Source organism: Diospyros lotus, chromosome 2 (assembly GCF_014633365.1).
Source record: "Diospyros lotus cultivar Yz01 chromosome 2, ASM1463336v1, whole genome shotgun sequence".
Classification (NCBI taxonomy): Eukaryota; Viridiplantae; Streptophyta; class Magnoliopsida; order Ericales; family Ebenaceae; genus Diospyros; species Diospyros lotus.
Window position 1 is genome coordinate 38,833,003 of NC_068339.1, and position 24,698 is coordinate 38,857,700.

Below are 24,698 nucleotides of genomic sequence, written 5' to 3' on the forward strand. Positions count from 1 at the left end.
AGCCACTAGAAAGGCATGATCTTTGAGGCTGAGATCAGATTTAGGGGCGGCAAAATCTGCATCTGAGATCAGATTCAGAGGCTCTTGGATGCAATCTTGCTGAAAAACAACCGAGCTTGAACTAGTCAATCTTATATTTGTCTGTAAGAGATGCTGTCATTCTTGCTCAAATCACAATCTAAGCACCTTCAATTAGCCAAGCCCATATCAATAAATCAAGTAGGGAAGCAAAATCCATAATTTGTAAAAACGTGCACGACGCTCACCGCACACGAGGCTCCGGCAAAGCCATAATTGCATATAACCTTCCTCTTTATTTTTTTATAAAGAGATAGTTTTCCCAACCCAGAACAGTGATATTAGCAACCTAAAATCAAAACCCATAACATCTCATGCATCAACCCAAATGAGATGAAGGATAAAATAGTTTACACTAAAAGCAAGCTGAAAATATCATGAAATATGCAGAACACAATCACACTTTTAAAGACTACATAAATATAAAAATCCTCTAACACTCCTCAGAGCAAGCAAACCAGTTTTTTGTGAAGGATAGGTTATACCCCTAATTTGGCACCAGTGTGTGTTAGTAGCCCTTGAGGGAATTTATTTAGCCAACTGGAAATCAACAAATTGAAACAGAAAGGCAGATGCACACATACATCTAACTGGAAATGCAAATGCATATCAAAAGAAGTAAATAAAACAAATGCAGACAAACACAGACCATGAACCATGTAAACATATACACATAGACCACAATGAATATCAAAAGAATGAACCCCTAAAATTCAGATAAGCAATACAGATAATGAAGGCAAAAACTCAAAAATTACACAGCACCAGTCCATATTAGCCCATTTTGTAGCAAACCAGAGTCAATCCCATGTTGTAAAATGTAACATGTTGGTAATACATATACATGAGATTTCTCAAGCTTCACCTCATTAGGGCTTGAAGTGTATCACATGAGGATTAAACATATATACATGAGATTTTAAAATATTAGAAAGCTAATTGCTACTAGTTAGCTGTAGGCTTGAAAAAGAACAAACTTTAAAAACACAACTGATATGTTCATAAAACCCATCAGAGCCACATTAGCTATGCTTTCCAAAAAATGAAGAAAATATCTTAAGGGGAGCCAACCATGTATATATTGAAGGCAACAACTAAGTGTAGGCATAAGCATAAATAAATCATTCCACAAACAACAAAGGAAAAAAAAATAGAAGAAAACAAGGAATCAACTCCAAGCTACAAAAGAATGGAAATGAGAATGGTTCCACTTTATTAACCACCCCACAAGGATAATCTCATTCTTAGTAAGAACCCACCAAATGTGAAATCACCAAGGAGGAAAAAAAATCAAAATCATCTCATAATTATTAATTTACTCTAGGATTTCTAGCAAAATAAAATGGTATCATACAAAAACAGAAAATGTGACACCAAAACACCTTTAGCCCAACTAAGCCTCAAATCCACCATTCTCTCTACTAGTTGGATCACAATACTAATTACTAAGAGCTTTCGTAATGAGGATAAACACGAGAACTTATTGTAACACACAAGTGATATATCCATCTTGTACAGGAACAAAAGAAAAGACAAGGTGTCTCTATTATCAATAACGTTCACATGCATTCAATTTGGAAACTCACCAATGTATTATCAATCCCAATAAGAATGAGATAGTGTGGGTGAGGGGCAGGTGTGGCAACAACAGCTGATGGCGGATGCGGGAGGGAGACAGTGGAGATTCGACTACATTGGATGGCGGATGCGGCGATGGCAACGAGAAAGAAAGAGTATGTGAGGGGCAGGTGGAGAAGACGTCGGCGACAGCAAAAGGGGCCGATCCGAGTAGGTGAAGAAGCGGGTAAATGAGAGGCCAGCGGTGTTGGGGAAGCACGGGAAGTGGAGATGGTGGTGTTGCTAGTGAGGATTGACGGCGGCAGCACTGCGACCTCACGTCGAAGGTCGTTAAGCGGTGAATAGAGAGAGATCTTCAGTGGAGAGAGAGGGTTTTTCAATTTGGGTCTTCGGAGAGAGAGAGGAATAAGTGAGCGGGAATTCAAATTATTTTACTTTCAAATGATCGCGATAATTTGACCTCAAAATATCGTGATAATATGAGATTGTCAACTAAATTGTCAAGGTGATTGGCCATCTAGCATTATCCTTTTCCTTATAAAAGACCTCTCTCTCTCTCTCACTTCAACCAAATCAAGGGGATGTTTGGCTAGGCTTTTATTTTTTAAAACTCTTAAATTAAATAGTATTTAAACTAATTATGATATTTTAATTAAATAACATTTAAACTAATAAGAAATTTAAATAAATATACTTTTAAGTCATCAATATCCGGATCTCACTTCTTTCTCCTCAACCCATCGTCACAGCCCATCCACCCATTGCTTCGCCTCCGCGTTACGGTTACGCCCTTTTCAGGAATAGTTCCTTTCTCCCTCTTTCGTAGCATCGTCCCTTTCCAATTCGTTCCTTAGATTGAAGTGTTTTTGGAACATAAATATATGGGATACCGTTTGGCATGATATGAGGAGAAAGTTCAACGAACAACAAACTCCCGTTTAGGAATCGATTTGCAGAGCACCGGCGGTGAGAACATGAGGATCGAGGTGAAGCAGTCGACAATAGTACGGCCGGCGGAGGAGACGCCGATGCGGCGGCTGTGGATCTCGAACGTCGACCTGGTGATTGTGAACCACCACTCGCGCCTCGTCTACTTCTACCGTCCGACCGGCGCCGCCAACTTCTTCGACGCGCAGGTGATGAAGGACGCTCTGAGCAGAGCTCTGGTGCCGTTCTATCCATTGGCCGGACGGCTAGGTAGGGACGACGACGACCGCATCGAGATCGACTGCAACGCCGAGGGCGTCCTGTTCGTCGAGGCCGGTTCCGACGCCTCCATTGATGATTTCGGCGACTTCGCCCCCACTCTGGAGCTCAGTAGCCTCGTTCCGGCGGTTGACTATTCCAAAGGCATCTCATCCTTTCCCCTTCTCGTTTTGCAGGTAGTAATCTACTGATGCACTTTCCTACTAGATCAGAAGGAAAGTGCATCAGTAATAGCTCACCTTTGATCGTCTTTGCGGGGAGTAGACCGCTTCTCATTAATAACTCAACTTTGATCGTCTCTGTATAAGAACTGCTGCGGCCCAGCCCCTATTTGACTAAGGGTGGAGCGCAGGGCATTTAGATGAGCCTGAAATCGACTAGGAACGCTCTGTCTTCCCATAAAAATGTCCGAATACCAACCATGACCATAACAAGCTGTTTTTATCTTTCTAATTGTTCAAGTCTTGTGAGACTCAGATGTTGTTTTTTTGCCCCGTGTCGTCTCTTCCATTCTGATACTATTAGATAAGCCTAATGGTGGTTTTCTCAATCCCCTGGATAGTGTTTTTATGGTTGATCAAGTCAGTGCGAGAGATCGTCCACCCACTACATTGTCTTTTACTTAATAGTTGGGCCCAATGGTCTAACTTATGGTTGCCATGACCTTGATCCGAATAGGGGTCGAACTCGATAGTTGCACCAATCCTACAATATGGTTGCAACAAAGGATGGGGCCGATGGGCCAAAATCCGTAGTTGCACCAATCCTACAATATGGTTGCATCCTCCCATTAGGGTTTTTCCAATATTAGGTTTTCCCCTTTCTCTTAGCATAAAAAAAAAAAATCTATTTATGAAAAATGGGTTTGAGAATGTCTTAAAAATAAGCTACTTAAGGAGTTACCTCTCCTGGTTGGTTATGTTTGGGTGTTCTCTAAGCAATTCCTCACAATTCCAAATTTATTAAAGCTTGGTTAGGCATGCTTTGGGTATTTGTTTATGATCTTATAAGTTATGAGGTTGATGTCATGAACAATGACTAGTCGGAAAAAAAAAAAGAGATGGTATGTTGCATGACGGTATTGGAAGCTCTTGTATTTGAATAGAGGGATTTCATATAATGTCATTTGAAATGAGACTTTTTGTAGACTTGTATTTTTGTAGGTTTCACAATGACTGCATTTTTTTTAAATTTTATTTTTTAATTTTGATTTTTGAATTCATTTTTATTTTTTTATTTTGGTAGTCTATTTTTAAAAAATTGAAAATGCATTTTGTTTATCATTTTGAAAAATTATTTCTCAAAACAAAAATTAGAAAAAGCTTTCTGTTTGAAATTGTGAGAATAATTTTTTAATGGCATTTTATTCAATAAATTTGATTATTTAATAAATTAGAATTATTTAATACTAATATGTTACTAAGAAATATATACATTTTAATGTCTGCCTTCGCCACATTCTTTCCATGGGACTTCTCGAATTTGCCCCCTCTTTTTTGTGTTTTGGCTGTTACTTTTTGTTATTTTAGATTTTCTTAAAAAAAATATTTTTAAAATTGTATTTTTGAAAACTATAAAAGAAACACATTTTCAGTATTTTAAATTTGCTAGTTTCTATCTCAAATTCCTGGCTAGCTTTGATTCTTAGTTATGGTGTTCATTCAATATTGGGATCTTGATCAGTTGGGATATTCAATGATAAGTTTCCCTGTGAACAGGTGACATATTTCAAATGTGGGGGAGCATCGCTTGGTGTGGGAACGCAACACCGTGTGGTCGATGGAACTTCCGCCTTTCACTTTATCAACACATGGTCCGACATGGCTCGCGGTCTCGACCTCACAATCCCACCATTCATCGACCGGACCCTCCTTCGCGCGCGCGACCCTCCCCAGCCTGCTTTTGATCACATCGAGTACCAGCCGCCTCCCGCCATGAAAACTTCTCCCCAGCAATCTGAATCTGAGCCTGAGACAACAGTTTCCATTTTCAAATTGAGCAGGGACCAGCTCAACGCTCTCAAGGCCAAGTCCAAAGAAGATGGCAGCACGGTCAGCTACAGCTCGTACGAAATTCTGGCAGGCCATGTGTGGCGCAGCGTGTGCAAAGGCCGGGGTCTGACAGATGACCAAGAAACCAAGCTGTACATCGCAACAAATGGAAGGGCCAGGCTTAAACAACCCACGCTGCCGGAGGGCTACTTTGGCAACGTGATTTTTTCGGCCACCCCAATTGCCTTAGCCGGGGATCTCCAGGGGAAGCCCACTTGGTACGCGGCCAACAGAATTCACGACGCATTGGTGCGGATGGATGACGAGTACCTCAACTCAGCTCTCGACTACTTGGAGCTGCAGCCGGACTTGAAGTCTCTGGTTCGAGGAGCCCACACATACAGGTGCCCCAATCTGGGGCTAAACAGCTGGGTTAGGCTGCCTATTCACGACGCAGACTTCGGGTGGGGACGCCCCATATTCATGGGGCCTGGTGGGATTGCCTACGAAGGGCTGGCATATGTATTGCCAAGCCCAAACAAGGATGGAAGCCTGTCTGTGGTCATCTGCCTGCAGACTCAACACATGAAACGCTTTGAGAAGTTTTTGTATGACATATTGATGTTTCACTCTTGTATTTAGTTTTGATGATAAAAAATAATATTTGATTTTAATTTCTAAGTTATAAGTTAAGTTTATGAATTTCAACAAAAATTAATTTTAATATCAAGTATTATTTTGTTAAAATAAAAATTAAATTAATTACATTCTTATACATATGGAGATTTGTAAAAATAAGTATTAAGATATAAAAGAATTTTTTAAATAATTTTTATAAATTAATTTTGAATTATTAAATAAATGAAGTAAAAAAATTTCGAAGGCAAAAGACTATGCATGCTCTTTATATAGGTTGATGTTTTTGTCATTGATATGATTTTAATGATGAAATTCAATTGTATTTTATGATGTAATTATTTTATTAATTTTTATTATTTTGGTGTTCTAAATTTTTTTATATGATTTATTAAGCACCAAAATAAAAATTAATTTTATCACACAATTAAACATCAATAATCTTGTTATAAATTTATTGATGACATTTGAAATATTTTGTTCAAAATTATTGAATAAAAATTAAATCTAACGCCAAAATATCTTGGGATAAACTTCTTAATAATATTTGAAATATTATGTTTTATTTGATTAAAAAAAATTATTAAATGAAAATTAAATAAATTTGTATTTGAAATATTATGATTTTTATTTGATTAAAAATGTTTCAAAGAGTTATTTTTCAAAATTATTTTAAGTATGGGTATGAAACCGCTCCATTTAAAAATTCTCGTGTATGTGTGTGCATAAACTAATATATATAGTAATTTGTCGACTGATTGTTCTCCAACTGTTGATCAATTTTCTTTTTTCTGTTGACAAATAGAATACTTGTCTTGCATCTGTCGACCGACCAAAATCATCTGTGGACCATTTTCACTCATCTATCTATCGTTTTTCAAATTTTTACCAATCTGTTGACCATTTATGTCATAGAACACCAAAAACTAGTTTTTTCACTCACTCAAAGTGCTCTTTCCACTTCCAACGACAAGATTCGTGAATGGGCTCTCAAGGTACTATAAATACAAATCAAATAGGTGATTCAAAGCAACCAAGAGGATTGATTTCAAGCTTTCAAGTGTTCATTACTTCAAGAGCTTAATTGTTTTATTTGTTCTTCATTTTTCTCTCTAAAGGCCTTTATTATCATTTGTCTTATTTTGTTCAAATCTTGTATTTATATTGAGAGAACTTGTAACTAAGAGTGTCTACTTTTAGATCATCTCATATTATATTATTCTTGATTTTTCTAGCAAGATTGCTAGAGGACTTGCTTGTTTAAGCAAAAGATTATATTTTCCTAACTTGTTTTTGATGCCTCCAAAGAGGTGCAAAATGCGCCAGAAAGCTACCTCGGAGCTACGTGAAACTTGCAATAGAATGGTGGGCCAGGTTTGAATACCAAGCCCATGCGTGCCCTTCCAAGGTTGCCAAGAAGACCCTACACCACATCGCGACTGAGGCATCTTGCACCATCATATGAGAGGTAAAAAGATCGAGGTGATCTATCGAGTTAGAGGTCCCTGCATAAGGTTTGATGTTCGAAATGCGAAGAAGCTCCAGCAGTACAGCCGCCATGATCTCCGGGCTGAGGGGCTGATTCACCCTTGTCCCCTAAGCCTCTCCAGACTTCGGCTTCAGGGCGGCGATCTCCTCTTCCAATTGTCGTAGTCTCCTTTCTTGCCGCTGCTACGCATACGACAAGTCGGAAGATTCGGCTACCTCGCCATGCCCGTCATCTTGCCCTAGCCTCCGCGGATTCGCCTCCGGCAGATAGGACTCCTCCTCTCTTGGGGGCTCTTGTCTTTCCTCCGCCCGAGAATGCTGGACTTGCTGGTGATCCAAAAAGCCCGTGAGTAACTCCGTCAGCCGTTGCACCTGACCTTCTAGGAGCGCTATCCGATCAGGAGGGGGTGGAGGGTCCTCCGGACTTCGATCTCTCCCCGACGGGTTTCTTGGAGAATTTTGTTGACTTAGCTCTGGAACAGGATTACCCCCAACGGCTCGAGATTGCTGCCTCATTGTCGCTATTAAAGCAAAAGGAGATTACTAAAGAATGTCACAACCTATTGTGTTGGAGAGACAGAAAAAAAATGCCTCGGCCCCACAGTGGGCGCCAATTGATGATGCGGTAGCCGATCACCCTCTTCTGCCTCTTCCTGTGTGCCTGCAATGGAGACGGGGACTTGCTCCCCTAGTCGATCTCCGACGATCCAGTCAGACGTATTCCACCAAAAAACTAGTATAATTACTTATCCTGTATTCAAAAGTAAAAGTCCATTTTTCTTACCTCATCCTCTCTTCTTATTCTTCTCCCGAGATAAGGATCCTATAGAGATCTTCGGGATCTCCCCTCCGCTCTTCTCAAAATCTTATTGATAAGGATTCCATAGTTGCACCTGTCTCCGAAGGGTTTGGGATAACTTCTGCCTCTGTGACCTTCGGCGAGATGGTCAGTCCCTAAGAACTCGGAGATTTCCTTACTGTGTACCTAGCCAACTGGAGCGGTGATGCCTATCTGCCACATGTCTTCTAGACCCAAGTAAGATAATCATAAGCGAAGCTCCTCATTAGGGAACACATGGCACGGCTGCCACTGGATGCCCGCCCGAGGTATTGGCGAAATTATGGACCCGAGGGTATTCCCCTCATCACGAGTAATATTCACAATCTGGATTGGAGTGCTGATGATGACGACGATGATGTGGTACTGAGCAGGATTGCGAAGGCAGAGGGGCAACATAGGAAGTCCAAGGTTTGTGTTGATTTGGCCATGGCATTGAAGAATGAGATGGAAAAGAGCAGGCTTTTCTGGGAGGCCTGCTTGGCTTTTTAATTTAAACATGTGTCTTCTCATTTAATTTGGTTTCATGAGATTGTTTGTTTGTTTCCCAGAGTTGTGGATCAAACAAATAATCCACCTCTTGCTATTCTTCAGCAATTTTAACTCTTCCTTTTGTTAGCTACTTTTTAATCCTTCATCTTCTTCTCTAAGCATAAGTTGCACAGAAGAAGAGAAAAAATCTATATTGCCTTCTCTCCCTCCATTTTGAATGCAATTGTGGGTATTTCAGACATGTTTTACGCTAAACATTGGCTACTTGATTCAACTCTTTTCTTTTCCTTTATTTAAGTTTGTAAACATTAATAATTTGTGACTTCCACGACTAAATGTAGACATTAATGTTTTGTAAGCAAGATGGAACTTGTTTCTTGTCGACTACTTCATAGAGGATTGAGCTTTAATAAACAGTACAAAGAAACTTAGTGGGTGCTTCAATATCCTCTAGTCATAAAGCATGCAGCTCGTTTTTTTCAATTTGGACTCAAAGGTGAATGACGTCTATGGCTTTGATGATTATGAATTCTTAAGATTTTCTAAAGCAATAAATGTCCAATTAGTCTATTAGATGTTAAACTGTATGATTGAAAGATAATTAATTGAATTGTCTTGACTAGAGGAAAAAAATTAGTGGGCAAAAACTTGTTTGAAAGAGTCTTTTCTTAACTATTTGACCAAGTAGAAATACAAAAACAAAAATAGGCCACCTCTTTTAAAGAGTCCCAATAAATCCTTGAAGCAAGGATTTTTTAGCCAAATAACAGATAGACTAATTCCAATATGAATCTGTCAAATGTCGGTTCTCCTTCGCTGCATAGAAAGCATACAAAAGGAACGAATGACGGATGAGCAGCAACACTCCAAACCTTAATCTAATTTACAAAAGCAACGAATGGATGGCTATAGAGATAAACCCTGAATCAGCAAACAATGTGCCTACACAAATGAGTTTAAATGATAGTTTACTATTACAATTCCCCTAAAACCAAGCAAAGGAATCGGAAAAGCATGTGGATCCACCGCTTTGTCCGCCATCTCCACATCATTGGTGTTGGATCTTTTTGATGGGTTCTGTAAGTCATCCTTTCCAAGAACAATTACACTTACTTGGGTATTTTTCTCATCGCTTGAGCTCAAAATAACAACAGGCAATAGCAATGGAATAGTAAGATCCACCAATTTGTCCACCATCTTCATGTCATAGGTGCTAGATCTTTTGGATGGGTTCTCGCTGAGAACAACCACGCTTGCCTTTGAATCTTCCTCATCACTTGAGCTCAAAACATAACCTCCAACTTTGCCTCCTCACATCCTCCTTGTGGCTGTTTTCTGGGTTTATTCGAAAAATTCCTTCTGCCAGAGAAAAAAAAAAAAGCCATTCAAAGAAAACCCACATAAAGAAGCTATAATAAAAGAGTGATAAGATGATAAAGCTTGATTTTTTTTAACAAAAGGGCACCCATAGTGCATAAGACTCATTGCTTTTTGAACATCACGGCGAACGGCCATAGAAGAGGAGAAGCCTCGGGCAAGAACGAGAAGACCCAAAGAGAGAGGAGATAGAGGCATCCATGTCGGCGGGTACGATAGAGGCGAACGACGATGGAGGTGGCTTTAATGGTGGCGAACAGTGATGAAGGCGGCCGCATTGGAAGCGGATGCGACGGTGGCGAATGGTGGCCAGAATAAGTATAGCAGACGAGAAAGAGTGGGGGAAGGAGAGAGAGACAGACAGAGAGAGAAAAAGATAAGAGAGGGCGGGAAGAAATTGGGTGGCTGAAGAGAGAGAGTAGGTAAGGAAGATGAAGTTGGGCAGGGTGGGGTATTAATTTTAGAGTAATGCTATTCGGCCCATTGAAGTGCCCATCGAAGAGATATCGCGATATCTCGTGAAATCTCCAGGCCAAAAGGTCGCAACCTTTCGCAATATGAAGTCCTGCCCAAAAGCTCAAATATTTTCAACTTTTCGGCCCTCTCCCTCTTGACCACTCGAAACGACCCTCTCCTCTCCCTCTCTCCCGTTCGACCCTAGCTCCCGTTCAACCTACCATATCTCTCAATCTCTCGCTTCCTTCTCCTCTCTCTCTCTCTCTCTCTCTCTCTCACTCCTTCTCTCTCGTTCGACCTTCCCTATCTCACAAGTTCATTCTGGCCGTTGTGCGACCCTTCTTCTCAAATCGAACCTCAAGGTCGTCAGCTCTCACCCGTGCGACTTCATCTCCGGCCGTCGCACATCTCCATTGGCTTTGATCTACAAGCAGGTAAATCTTTTACACATTTTAGTCTTTATTTTCAACACACATCCATCATATATACATATATGCGCTTTTTTGGGTTTGGCTAGGACTTTAATCTTAGATCTAGGGAGATTAGGCCATTGGATCTTGATTTTTTTTGGGTATGTTCATCGATGGGCCTTTGCGTGTCAAGTGGTTGCCCATGATTGCCGGAAACCACCGGCCACAGTGGCCGGTGGCGACTAGAAAAAATGACAGCTTGTTAGTTGTTAAGATGGCACTGTAAGAGTTTCCTATGATTTGTATTGTAATATGGATAATGTCTTTATCAGGTTGTAGACGATATAAATCATTGCGCGGCTTGTAGACTATGAAATTTGAGTATGTAAATCTGATTTTGTTCCTTTGTATAGTGTGACTCTACTATTGCTCTCCTCTTTGTGATTTAGTGTAACTATGCTATTTATTCTCTTGCAATGTCTTTTGGGTTATTGTGTGAGGAATGAATGGAAGTGTTGAAATTGTTTGATCCATGTCTTCAAAACTTGAAATTGTATGATCTGAGAATGTCCTAACCATCAGCATTTTCATCCTTTTTTGTCCATCTAGGCCCTCTCAGTTTAGGATCTTTCCCATGTTTTAATGATTTAATGAAAATTAGGGGTTGCATTTTCAATTTTTGAAGAATTTTTACAAATCTCTTCCGTCTAGCTAGTTGAACCCTCATATTGTTCAAAGTTGAATTTGGAACTTCAAGGTTTTTCCCTAATCTTAATTAAGAAGACCATCTTCCATTTTTAAGAAGTTTCCAATTTAGTTATGAATTTTGGTTGCTTTATACAGTTTGGTGAATCATAGGTTTCCAATCTATTTTATGTATTTTATGGTTTGAAGATTATGGGAATTTGATTGTTTGGAATTCCTTCATCAACTTGTGTTTTCCTATACTATGTAAAACAAATAAAAAGTATTTCTGGATATATGAAATCATTAGGAATTTTACTATTTCAGGATTCATGACCTCCAATTTCAAATGAGTGAAGCCTCAATTAACTCATCTAGTTCATATCAGATAATTGTGTGTAAGCACGGTGTATCTGTTTCGTCCTACACATCATGGACTAAACGTAATCCTGGAAAAAAATTCTTAAGGTGTCGATTCTGGAAGATAATTTATTTTCTTATAAATGTATAAGTCGTTAATATGAATTATAGTAATTGTTGAATACTTTGGCGGACAGAATGATGATTGCAAATAGTTTCAATGGATTGATGATGAACGCACAACTCATGAGAAAGCATTATGCGAAGTCTCGTTGGATAAGGGGAGAGTTTTACAAGAACAAGTCAAGGTTTTTGAAAAAAAAAATTAAGAAAAAAAGAAAAGATACTGAAGTTTCGAAAAGAACGTAACTATATTATAGAAGAAAATATAAAATTGAAAATGAAACTTCAAGAGTATAATAGGTTTGTTAGGGGTATGATAGTGTTAGGATTGTTATATTTTTTGCTTAGTTTATGAGTGATGAAAAATGAAGGGAAGTAGATTTAGGTACTTAGCTTTAATGTAATTATGTATTGCCCCAACTGGTCGAGTAATCTAGATGCCATCACTGAATGCTTTTAATGAGCCAAATGCTTTTAAACAGCGTTATACATTACCTTACCTTATATGCTTCTCTGTTAATGGTTATATGAATGTGCTATTCTGAAATGAAAAAAGAGACGTTCAGGGATTTATTAGTGCTTGAAATTATAGCGCTTTTATTTTTCTTGCTTACAACCGCGAATTTGGCTCATGGAAATTGTAGCGTTCAGGGGCTTTTCTTTTTATTGCTTATAAGCGCGAATTGATGAAAATGTGTAACAACCGTGAATTTGGCTCATGCATGATCGGCTCGCAACTTGAATTGGGTTCTGTTGGTGCCTACTTTCAGAGTGTCGTACAAATTATTAGGGGTGTGCAACCATAACACTCGTTTTATAAATGCAGCGTACGCACAAAACAAGAGAGCAACAAGTTGCTGAAACTTTGCTAATGGCAGCAGAATCCTGCTGCCTTATTTGTTTGTTACACCAAAGCTTCAGCAACAGGAATTGATTGCATTGGAATTCATGTACACGTTTCATATAGATAAGGTGCAAAGACATCAAATTCTAATCAATGAAGAAAATGTTCACATTTATAAATGTTCATATGAATACTAGATTATAATGTTCACATTCACATACTAGATTATTAATAAATATTCACATTTATAAATAAATGTTCTTGTTTACAAACTTTACAATAAAATTACAAACTTGACAGTAAATGTTCTTGTTTACAAACTTTACAAAAAAATTACAAACTTTACAATAAATGTTCTTGTTTACAAACTTTACAAAAATAAATGTCCTTGTTTACAAACTTTACAATAAAATTACGAACTTTACAAAAATAACTGTTATTGCGTGTACCCCTTACAAAATGAAAGATGCCCGGATGGGTGAAATCTTAAAAGAAATTCTGAAAGAAAACAAGACCACGCAATGAAGAAAATCCTGCTCTTTTGGACATTCTCCTGTGTCACAAAGTCATAATCATATACGGCATACCGACATTCGTCAGCACGAAGACTTGCAGTGAAGTCCTCGTAGCTATTAGCTGGCTCGCCAACTTTTTCCACAACCACCTGCTTCTGCTTCTCCTCAATCTTGAAAACTATGAATCGGTAAGTTCTTTTTGCCTTCAACTCCAAAAATTTAAGCTTGCAATCATCATGCACAGCCATCCCAAATGCATGCATTAACCTTGAAGAAAACACTACCATAAGAAATTTCGAATATCTCTTTATGAATTGACTTGATGAAAAGCAACAGGAGGAAAGGCACAGAGCTAACAACACTATAAACACACTCACACTCACACACATAGGGTATCCGCAATAACTCCAAGGGTTACAACACTACAACAAAAGCAATTAATCATAATTTTCATAAAAAAACACAGCATGAGATAGAATTACTCAACCCAACATTCATTGCTCGTTGAAACCATCTTGGATGCTGGCCATCTATGTACTTCCATATCCATCGCTTGCAAGATAAAGTGAAACGTCATGCCTATTGGAAGAAGAATAATATGCTGACTTGACATAACGTTTATACAATAAATAAAATGCAAGAACAAAACATAAAAAAATAAGAATAAGTAAAACAAGATGGTCGGGATGGCTGGTGAGTATAACTTGGAATGAATGCCTCAAACATCTGGTGGGTTGTCATCGAGCCAAGGATGGGGCATGTACATTGGCATGAAGGGCCAAACCATATCAAAAGATGCCTGCAAAAGAAAAAGAAAGCACCAGGATTTAAAAAATGACAACTTAAATTATTACCCTAATCTCATCAAAGTACTTACCATTAATTGTGAGTGCGAAATCGATGTCATAGCGTGATACTATGCTTCTTGTGTAAAACCTTCACTGAATGCTTGACCGTCTTCAACAATGTTTTGCATGGGGGCATTGCCTTGGTTTACTTTTGAGGATCCCATCTGGACATCAAATGAAAGTAAGAGTCATTCATTACAATTGGGAATTCAAGCACTACATTATCAAGTAAATAAAAAATATATTAAAGTATACCTTCACTTTCTTGAAACTCGTTTCCATTGGGCCTTTCTTCGTTTTCTTGGAACTCGTTTCCAATGGGCCCTTCTTACAAAGCTTCCTAGGGGCTCCATTTGTCTACGAGCATTTTGGATCAAAAATGTGCCCGCTTGAAGCTATAGCGGCCTGTCCAGGATCAAGAATTTGTTCTTGCACACTATCTTCAACATGTATATTGCTACCATAACTTGGCTTCGTTTTAGATATACTCAATGCAGTTAATTGAGATTCCATCCATTCCATAGTTGCCTTGGTATGATCTTTTTCATCTGCAACCAAGTCTGCAACATTCGCAAACACACTGCACAACTTATCATATCTTAACTGGCTAGGCGTACTAATCCAACCGTTGTAATTGATCTTCACTCTCGTGTAGGATCTACTGACATCTTTCCTCCATCGCCTTAAGATATACTTGTTAGGAAGTGATTTGATACCACTTCGAATCAATACTATGACAATATATCTGCAAATTATTCCCATAAACTCGAACATGTGACAGGTACAAACAAAATCGCCTTTCTCTTTGTCAATAACAACTGAAATTTTTTTCTCCTTGAATCTTTCGTCAAATATGATATCTTCCTGCACCTCGTACCCAGCAATCCCTCTTCGATAGACATGACCTCACAAACCTCACAATACATCTTCCTTGTGAACTCATCCTAAAACTCCTTGAATTTTGTGATTGTGTACACTTCTTGAAATTGTTTCTCCATGGGATACCTCGATGCGCATGGCACCATCTGAGAAATGACTTAACGTCGACCTGAAACTCCTTTTCAACTTTAGCCCTCATTACCCGCTCATATTGTTCAACAAATTGCTTCAATGAAGTTTTTGAGTGTACATAACCATCGAAAAATGCATTCATGCTCTCACTCCGTTGGGTTGTTGACATCCCTGCCCAAAAACTAGTTTTCAAGAAACATGGCACCCAACGAGCTCTTTGTGTGTATAGTCCAGACAACCAATCGTTATCGTGCAGTGCATATTTCTAAATTATTGAACTCCATCCTTGCTCGAATACTTCAAGACTATGTGATTCGTACACCACGTCATGTATGGCTGAAAGAATTGAAGCCTTGCAACTATGGTTCCCAAACGTTTCCTTCTCGACTAGGTCCAGATCTAGGTGCTAGCTTGACTAGTTCTTTTGCCTTCTCGGCTACATGCATAGACCACATATATTACCATCCCATCCTCACCCTTTTTCGAATTCCTTTTTTTAATTGGAAAACCAACATGGTAAGCGTATCTCTTGTAAAATTCATAAATTTCATTCTCGTCATTGAACTTCATTCCAACTTTAGGGACAAGATCACTATGTTCTCCTGATATTTCGTTGTTTAATGGACCTTCATTAACTTGGCAATTTTCCTCATTATCTTCGACTGATTCCGGGAGCACATTATTATTTACTATATCAAAACAATGTACAAACATAAGATAATACAATCTTACCTATATATAATTTGCATAAACATATGATTTACTATATCAAAACAAGGTACAAACACAAGGTACAAACACAGACATTTTGTTTTTCTTGTTTTATACAATGTTACCTAAATAAGGCCGTACCACATTTGAATAATTTACATTTTTTATCTAATTCTATGTGATAAAGTTACCATTTATAGATACAAATATGTTAGCTCATCAATCTATTTATACAAGGAAACTCTGCCATATTTAGGAAAAAATCATGCATACCTATGTTACTCATTGGGAATATCGCTTTCCTTCGTCTCATAAATTAGAATTGATTGTCTACAATAAAATTTAAAAAATTATAGAAAGTCAATAATCTATTAGATGCATAATATGGTGCATGAATATATAAACAGAAACGAGAGAAACAGAAATTCCACCAATAGAGGGGAACGGGTGGAACAGATTGGGTTTTTGGACCTAACCCAGGTCTGCCACAACTGGGCCAGACCCAGCCCCTTGTTAGTTCATGGGCTAACCCAAAAACATCCTAAACCAGCAACAATCGCTGCCACATTTAACGATTGGATTTTCATGGATTCAAATTTTAATTTTTGGCCAGAAATACGGACTACCAGTCGCCACCGACCACGATGGCCGGTGGTTTCCGGTGATCGTAGGCAACCACCCGACACCCAAAGTCCCATCGACCAACATACCCAAAAACAATCAAGATCCAACGGCCCAATCTCCCCTAGATCTAAGCATAAATTCCCAGCCAAACCCTAAAAACGCACATATACGTATATATGATGGATATGTGCTGAAAAACATGACTAAAATGTGTAAAAGACTTACCTGCTTGCAGATCGGAGCCAATGGAGACGTGCAATGGCCGGATATGAAGTCGCGCAGCGGGAGCCGACGACCTTGATCTTCGATCCGAGAAGAAAGGTCGCACAATGGCCGAAACGAGCATGAGGGATACGGAAGGCCGAACGAGAGAGAACGAGAAAGAGAGAGAAAGAGAGAGAGAGAAGAGAAGAGGGTGAGATTGAGAGAGTGAGCTTGAGCGATAGGGAAGTTCAAATGAGAGAACGAGAGGGAGCAAACGAAAGATAGAGAGAAGATAGTGACGCACTGAGCTGTCGGGTAGGGAGCCAAATCCCGCTAAATTTAACAGGGTCATTTCTGTAATTTACTTAATGGGTAAAATAGTAATTTCGTCTTCGATGGGCACTTAAATGGGCCGAATAACATTACTCTTAATTTTAAGCTGAAAAAATAAGAGTAAATTTGTCATTTAGAAATAAGGTAGATATGTAATTTTAACTAAGTTATCAAAAAAGTTGGGGAAATTCTATTTGCAACCACATATTTTACTCTCCGTAACCTACTTTTAATATTCCTAAAATATCCTCAAATGAAAACTCATATTTGCCCTCATTTAAATCGTTGAAAATCAACCACCCACCATTACTCCTCAAGCGCGTGCACCCATTTTCTCACCCATCATCGCCACAATCACTTTTTCAAATAGCAGCAACTATAGTAAATCAATATAAAACAGTAGAAAATTATTAATATTTTGAAAATTAAAACAATTTCTTAATATTTTCAAATAGCATGCATTTACATAATTTATATTTAAAAATAACATAATTTATAACATCATAAACATCGATCACTAGTTAAATCACATAATTTATATATATTACGAATAAATTAAATCACATAATTTACATAGATAAGTGATGAATTAAAAAAATAAAATTAATTAAAAAATAAAAAATACTCTTCCTTGAAGCTATGAACCCCGGGGTTCGGGGCCTAGGGGATACCCCGAAACTTGGGATTCGGGCGATTTGGATTTTCCCGAACTTCAGGATTCAGGGCATCTCCCAGCCCCCGAATCTCAAAATTCAAGAGATTGAAGGAATTCTGAATCTATAGAATAAGAGAAAATCAATTCTCCCGAACCTTGAGATTCGGGAGAATTGATTTCTCTTGAACTTGAAGGTTCAGGAGATATATATATTTTATATATTATAATATATAATTATAATTATATATATAGTTATACATAATTATATTACATAAATTATTATATACATACATATTTTATATACATAAATTATTATAACTATAACTATTATAAAATATAAAATAGTAGAAAATCAATTCTCGAGAATTGATTTCTCCTGAAACTCAAGGTTCAGGAGATAAATATATATTTTATATATTATAATATATAGTTATAATTATAATTATATATATAGTTATAATTATATATATAATTATACATAATTATATTACATAAACTATTATATACATAAATTATTATAACTATAACTATTATAAAATATAAAATATGTATAAGACATATAAAATATAAAATTACAAGTTGCCCCCCGAACAGCGTGGTTCGGGCACTACAAAAAAATTGATTTTTAGCGGCGGTTTTTTAGCGGCGGTTTCTAAAACCGCCGCAAAAAATGAAATTTTGCGGCGGTTTGCAAATCGCCGCAAAATACTATTTTAGCGGCGGTTTTTTTTTACATTTTACGGCGGTTTTCAAAAAATCGCCGCTAAATTTAAAAAATAATTAAAAAATAAAATTTAATTTAGCGGCTGTTTCTGAAAAACCGCCGCTAAATTTCAGAAACCGCCGCTAAATTCAAAAATTATTAAATAATTTAAAATTAAAATTAAATTAATATTTGCGGCGGTTTTCAAAACCGCCGCAAAATTCGTTAAAAAATTTAATTTAGCGACGGTTTCTGAAAACCGCCGCTAAATTCAAAAATTATTAAATAATTTAAAATTAAAATTAAATTAATATTTGCGACGGTTTTCAAAACCGCCGCAAAATTCGTTAAAAAATTTAATTTAGCGGCGGTTTCTGAAAAACCGCCGCTAAATTCAAAAATAATTAAATAATTTATAATTAAAATTAAATTAATATTTGCGGCAATTTTTCAAAACATATTTAATTTATATTTGCATTAATAATTAAAATATTAATGCAAATATAATTAAGTTTAAATTAAAATATTTAAACTAAAGTAGTAATATTTAAATTAATATTTGCGGTGATTTTTTAAATTAAAATATTTAATTTAGTTTTCAAAAAAGAAATTTCCCCCCAAAACTTGCATTAATAATTTACAATTAATACTTATTGTATTAATAATTTATATTTTATAATTTTCATTAATAATTTAAAATTTTCAATTGCTTTGAAATAATAAGTAGTAATAAAATTTTTCCCCAAAATTTGTATTAATGATTTACATTTAATACTTATTGCATTAATAATTTACATTTTGTAATTTGCATCTTTATATATATAAAAGAAGGATAGTTTTCGAAAAAGAAATTTTCTCCCAAAACTTGCATTAATGATTTACAAATAATACTTATTGCATTAATAATTTGTATTTTGTAATTTGCATTAATAATTTAAAATTTTCAATTGTTTTGAAATAATAAATAGTAATAAAATTTTCTCTCAAATTAATGATTTGCATTTAGTACTTATTGCATTAATAATTTACATTTTGTAATTTGCATCTTTATATATATAAAAGTAGGATAGTCTTCAAAAAAGAAATTTCCCCCCAAAATTTGCATTAATGATTTACATTTAATACTTATTGCATTAATAATTTACATTTTGTAATTTGCATCTTTATATATATAAAAGAAGGATAGTTTTCAAAAAAGAAATTTTCCCCCAAAACTTGCATTAATGATCTACAAATAATACTTATTGCATTAATAATTTGTAGTTTGTAATTTGCATTAATAATTTAAAATTTTCAATTGTTTTGAAATAATAAATAATAATAAAATTTTCTCCCAAATTAATGATTTGCATTTAGTACTTATTGCATTAATAATTTACATTTTGTAATTTGCATCTTTATATATATAAAAGTAGGATAGTCTTCAAAAAAGAAATTTCCCCCCAAAATTTGCATTAATGATTTACATTTAATACTTATTGCATTAATAATTTACATTTTGTAATTTGCATCTTTATATATATAAAAGAAGGATAGTTTTCGAAAAAGAAATTTCCCCCCAAAACTTGCATTAATGATTTACAAATAATACTTATTGCATTAATAATTTGTAGTTTGTAATTTGCATTAATAATTTAAAATTTTCAATTGTTTTGAAATAATAAATAGTAATAAAATTTTTCCCCAAATTAATGATTTGCGTTTAGTACTTATTGCATTAATAATTTACATTTTGTAATTTGCATCTTTACATATATAAAAATAGGATAGTCTTCAAAAAATAAATTCTCCTCCAAAACTTGCATTAATGATTTACAATTAATACTGATTGAATTAATAATTTGCATTTTGTAATTTGCATTAATAATTTAAATCTTTCAATTGCTTTGAAATGATAAGTAGTAATAAAATTTTCCCCCAAAACTTGCATTTAATACTTATTACATTAATAATTTACATTTTGTAATTTGCATTAATAATTTAAATTTTTCAATTGTTTCGAAATAATATATACTAATTATGTAAAATTAATAATAAATTTTAAATATACAAGTTTTTCAATGCTAATTGTTTTATATTAAATTTACATGAATTTTATGAGAAATATTAATAGACAACTTAAACTATTAATTAAGTCATAGAAAAGTATCTATTTATTTAATATATTATTTTTATATCTTTATTCTATGTATATTTATATAATAATAAAATATGATAGTCAAATAAAGTATTTTGCCAAATGTCAATTATTAGGGTTGTCAAGTATTAGAGTTTTTCAATGCTAATTAATATTTAAGGTATCACATTTTTACGACTATGGAAGAAATCAAAATTCATTTTTTTAAAATTTTGTTATTACTGAAAAAACTTATTCTTACTCATATTTAAGAGTTTTAATTTATATTTATAATTATAATATAATAAATAGAAAATAACCAACGTCTTTAAGTGAAAATATTATAGATTTTATAATATTTATTTATAAATAAATATAATATAATAAAAAAAATTATAAGTATATTGAATTAAAAGTGTTCTCCATTAGCATATTGAATAGTGAATAATTAAGTAAACTTAAATTTTTTCAATATGATTAAAGATTAAAAAAATTATAATTATCAATTTAGTTAAAATTATTTAAAATAATAAATTTATTTTTTTATTTTTAAATTAAACTCTCCCACATATCACACTGGTTCACCACTAGTTAAAAATTTAATTTAAAAAAATAAAAATAAAAATAAATTTAACAAAATTTTAATAATTTTAAAATATATATAATTTTTTTATTTTTAATAAATTAATTTAGTTAATTTAATTCAATTAATTTATTTTTAATTTATTCCTTTATTCTTTTAAAAAATGATAAATTAATTAATGTTTTTCTTTCTATATTAAAAAATATAAAATATAATTCTGAAAAATAGTGGTATATAATTTATATATGTAATTATATAACAAGGGAAGTTGGTAGATCAGGCGGTTTCAAGCATGCAATGGCATATGGGAGGTTGTGGGTTCGAAACTGGGGAAGGCCTCGCCACGTGGCGGGCGGATATGCGGCCACGTGGCTGGGCGGTGGGCAACCGTGTGGGCGCGGGCGGGTGAGAGAGTAAAATTTTTAATTTTATTTTAATTTTAGCGGCGGTTTTAAAAAATACCGCTAAAATTAAAATTTTTTAATTTTAGCGGCGGTTTCTAAAACCGCAGCTAAAATTTAAAATTTTAATTTTTTTTTTAATTTTTATTTTTTTTAATTTTTTATTTTTTTAAAATTTTAATTTTTTTAATTTTTGCGGCGGTTTAAAAACCGCCGCTAAAATAAAAAATTTTAATTTTTTTTAATTTTAGCGACGATTTTTAAAACCGTCGCTAAAATTAAAAAAAACCGCCGCTAAATCACTGATTTTGCGGCGGTTTTAAAACCGCCGCAAAATCAGTGATTTAGCGGCGGTTATTCCAGCGGTTGGTCAAAACCGCCGCTAAATGCTCCACGACGGCTGGTTCAGCAGCGGTTTTGAAAACCGCCGCTAAATACCAATTTTTTTGTAGTGGGGGGAGCCCCAGCCCCCCAAAACTCGCTATTCGGAGGGCGGGGCTTCCACCGAAAAACGTGGTTCGAGGGAGCCCAGCCCCCCGAAACTTGTTGTTCGGGGGGCGGGGGCTTCCCCCGAACAGTTGGGTTCGGGGGGTGCCAGTTCCCCCGATCGAACACCCAAGTTCGAGCGCTAACCAAGCGTCGGTCGGGAACTCCGATGAGTCCCAACACTATTACATCTACCATGAAATCAATTAAATTAGAAGGTAAAATTTTTACCTGGTTATGCGATCTGAGGGACTCCAACAGGCTGGATGAGGCAAGCAAAGTGGGCGAGGCAAGCAAAGTTGGCGGCGCTGTCACAGAAGAAAAAGAAGAAGAAGGAGAAGAAGAATAGGGTTTGATATGTGTGGGTGTAGTTTTTGAGGGTTGAGTGTGTGAAGGGTATATTTAGTATGTAAATAATTATAAAAAGTAATAAATGTAGCTGTAAATAGTAAAATTTAATATTTTAGTTAAAATTGTTACAGACAGCAAATTCTATGATTGTAAATAGAATTTCCCAAAAAGTTATCGGCCAAATTAGCCATCTAGCATTATCTTTAAATTAGATAATATTTAAACTAATAACAAATTTAAATAAATATACTTGCCATCAATATCACCTATCTCACGTCTTCCTTCTCAACCCATCGTCACAGCCCATCCACGCATTGCTTCGCCTCCGCGTTGGGTGTTCTCTAAGCAATTCCTCACAATTCCAAATTTGTTAAAGCTTGGTTAGGCATGCTTTGGGTATTTGTTTATGATCTTATAAGTTATGAGGTTGATGTCATGAACAATGACTAGTCGGGAAAAAAAAAAATGGTATGATGCATGACGGTATTGGAATCTCTTTCTTGTATTTGAATAGAGGGATTTCATATAATGTCATTTGAAATGAGACTTTATGTAGGTTTCACTTTAAATTCTTTTATTTTGTGGGTTCAAATTCAACCACAACCAGCAGAATTTTAGACTGCATTCTTTTTAAATTTTAGTTTTTAGTTTTAATTTTTGAATTCATTTTCAGTTTTTTAATTTGATAGTCTATTTTCAAAAAATTAAAAATGCATTTTGTTTGTCATTTTAAAAAATTATTTCTCAAAACAGAAATTAGAAAACGAGTTATGTTTGAAATTTTGAGAATAATTTTTTAATGTCATTTTATTCAATAAATTTGATTATTTAATAAATTAAAATTATTTAATATTAATATGTTACTAAGAAATATATACATTTTAATGTCTGCCTTCGCCACATGCTTTCCATGGGGCTTCTCGAATTTGCTTCCTTTTTTCTGTGTTTTGGCTATTACTTTTTGTTATTTTGGATTTTTTTATAAAAAAAAAATTATTTTTAAAAATTGTAAAAGAAACACGTTTTTAGTATTTTAAAAAATTGGAATCTCAAAATGACCTAAAATAATAAAGAGATTGCAGCCTTAGTTTTGTAGTTTCTATCTCAAACTCCTGGCTAGCTTTAATTCTTAGCTATGGTGTTCATTCAATATCGGGATCTTGATCAGTTGGGATATTCGATTATGCGTTTCCCTGTGAACAGGTGACATATTTCAAATGTGGGGGAGCATCGCTTGGTGTGGGAACGCAACACCGTGTGGTCGATGGAACTTCCGCCTTTCACTTTATCAACACATGGTCCGACATGGCTCGCGGTCTCGACCTCACAATCCCACCATTCATCGACCGGACCCTCCTTCGCGCGCGCGACCCTCCCCAGCCTGCTTTTGAACACATCGAGTACCAGCCGCCTCCCGCCATGAAAACTTCTCCCCAGCAATCTGAATCCGAGCCTGAGACAACAGTTTCCATTTTCAAATTCAGCAGGGACCAGCTCAACGCTCTCAAGGCCAAGTCCAAAGAAGATGGCAGCACGGTCAGCTACAGCTCGTACGAAATTCTGGCAGGTCATGTGTGGCGCAGCGTGTGCAAAGCCCGGGGTCTGGCAGATGACCAAGAAACCAAGCTGTACATCGCAACAAGTGGAAGGGCCAGGCTGAAACAGCCCACGCTGCCGGAGGGCTACTTTGGCAACGTGATTTTCACGGCCACCCCAATTGCCTTAGCCGGTGATCTCCAGGGAAAGCCCACTTGGTACACGGCGAGCAGAATTCACGACGCATTGGTGCGGATGGACGACGAGTACCTCAACTCAGCTCTCGACTACTTGGAGCTGCAGCCGGACTTGAAGTCTCTGGTTCGAGGAGCCCACACATACAGGTGCCCCAATCTGGGGCTAACCAGCTGGGTCAGGCTGCCTATTTACGACGCAGACTTCGGGTGGGGACGCCCCATATTCATGGGGCCTGGTGGGATTGCCTACGAAGGGATGGCATATGCATTGCCAAGCCCAAACAAGGATGGAAGCCTGTCTGTGGTCATCTGCCTACAGACTCAACACATGGAACGCTTTGAGAAGTTTTTGTATGACATATTAATGTTTTACTCTTGTATTTAATTTTGATAATAAAAAATAACATTTGGTTTTCATTCTTAAGTTATAAGTTAAGTTTATGATTTTCAACAAAAATTAATTTTAATATCAAGTATTATTTTATTAAAATGAAAACTAAATTAATTACATTCTTATACTATGGAGATTTGCAAAAATAAGTATTAAGATTTAAAATAATTTTTTAAATGATTTTTATAAATTGATTTTGAATTATTAAATAAAGGAAGTAAAAAAATTTCAAAGGTAAAAGACTATGCATGCTCTTTATATAGATTGATATTTTTGTCATTGATATGATTTTAATGATGAAATTTAATTGTATTTTATGATGTAATTATTTTATTATTTTTTATTATTTTGGTATTCTAAATTTTTTTATATGATTTATTAAGTACCAAAATAAAAATTAATTTTATCTCACAATTAAATGTCAATAATCTTGTTATAAATTTATTGATGACATTTGAAATATTTTGTTCAA

At 35.5% G+C, this 24,698-nt stretch overlaps 1 protein-coding gene and 1 long non-coding RNA gene across 3 annotated transcripts; one reads left to right on the forward strand and one right to left on the reverse strand.

Annotated features, from left to right (window-relative positions):
* The first annotated feature begins 2,378 nt into the window (after nucleotides 1–2,378).
* On the forward strand, nucleotides 2,379–24,250 carry LOC127795483 (shikimate O-hydroxycinnamoyltransferase-like). 2 transcript variants are annotated; one of them, XM_052327183.1, is made up of 2 exons: nucleotides 2,379–3,038; nucleotides 23,306–24,250. In XM_052327183.1, exons 1-2 carry the CDS (start codon nucleotides 2,631–2,633, stop codon nucleotides 24,218–24,220), a joined length of 1,323 nt encoding a protein of 440 aa, XP_052183143.1. In that variant the 5' UTR covers nucleotides 2,379–2,630; the 3' UTR covers nucleotides 24,221–24,250. The 2 variants fall into 2 exon arrangements, with proteins under 2 accessions (XP_052183143.1, XP_052183142.1); XM_052327182.1 differs by lacking the exon at nucleotides 23,306–24,250 and adding an exon at nucleotides 4,581–5,530.
* On the reverse strand, nucleotides 13,960–16,544 carry LOC127795484 (uncharacterized). The gene is made up of 3 exons (XR_008021801.1): nucleotides 16,496–16,544; nucleotides 15,920–15,976; nucleotides 13,960–14,088 (listed from the first exon to the last, which is right to left on the reverse strand). It is a non-coding gene; the product is annotated as an uncharacterized LOC127795484 (long non-coding RNA).
* Nucleotides 24,251–24,698: the final 448 nt, after the last annotated feature.

Coding starts and splice junctions, on each gene's coding strand:
- LOC127795483 (XM_052327183.1), top strand. CDS start 2,631: ATGAGGATCGAGGTGAAGCAGTCGACAATAGTACGGCCGGCGGAGGAG. Junction 3,039..23,305: donor TTCCCCTTCTCGTTTTGCAG/GTAGTAATCTAC, acceptor CCCTGTGAACAG/GTGACATATTTCAAATGTGG.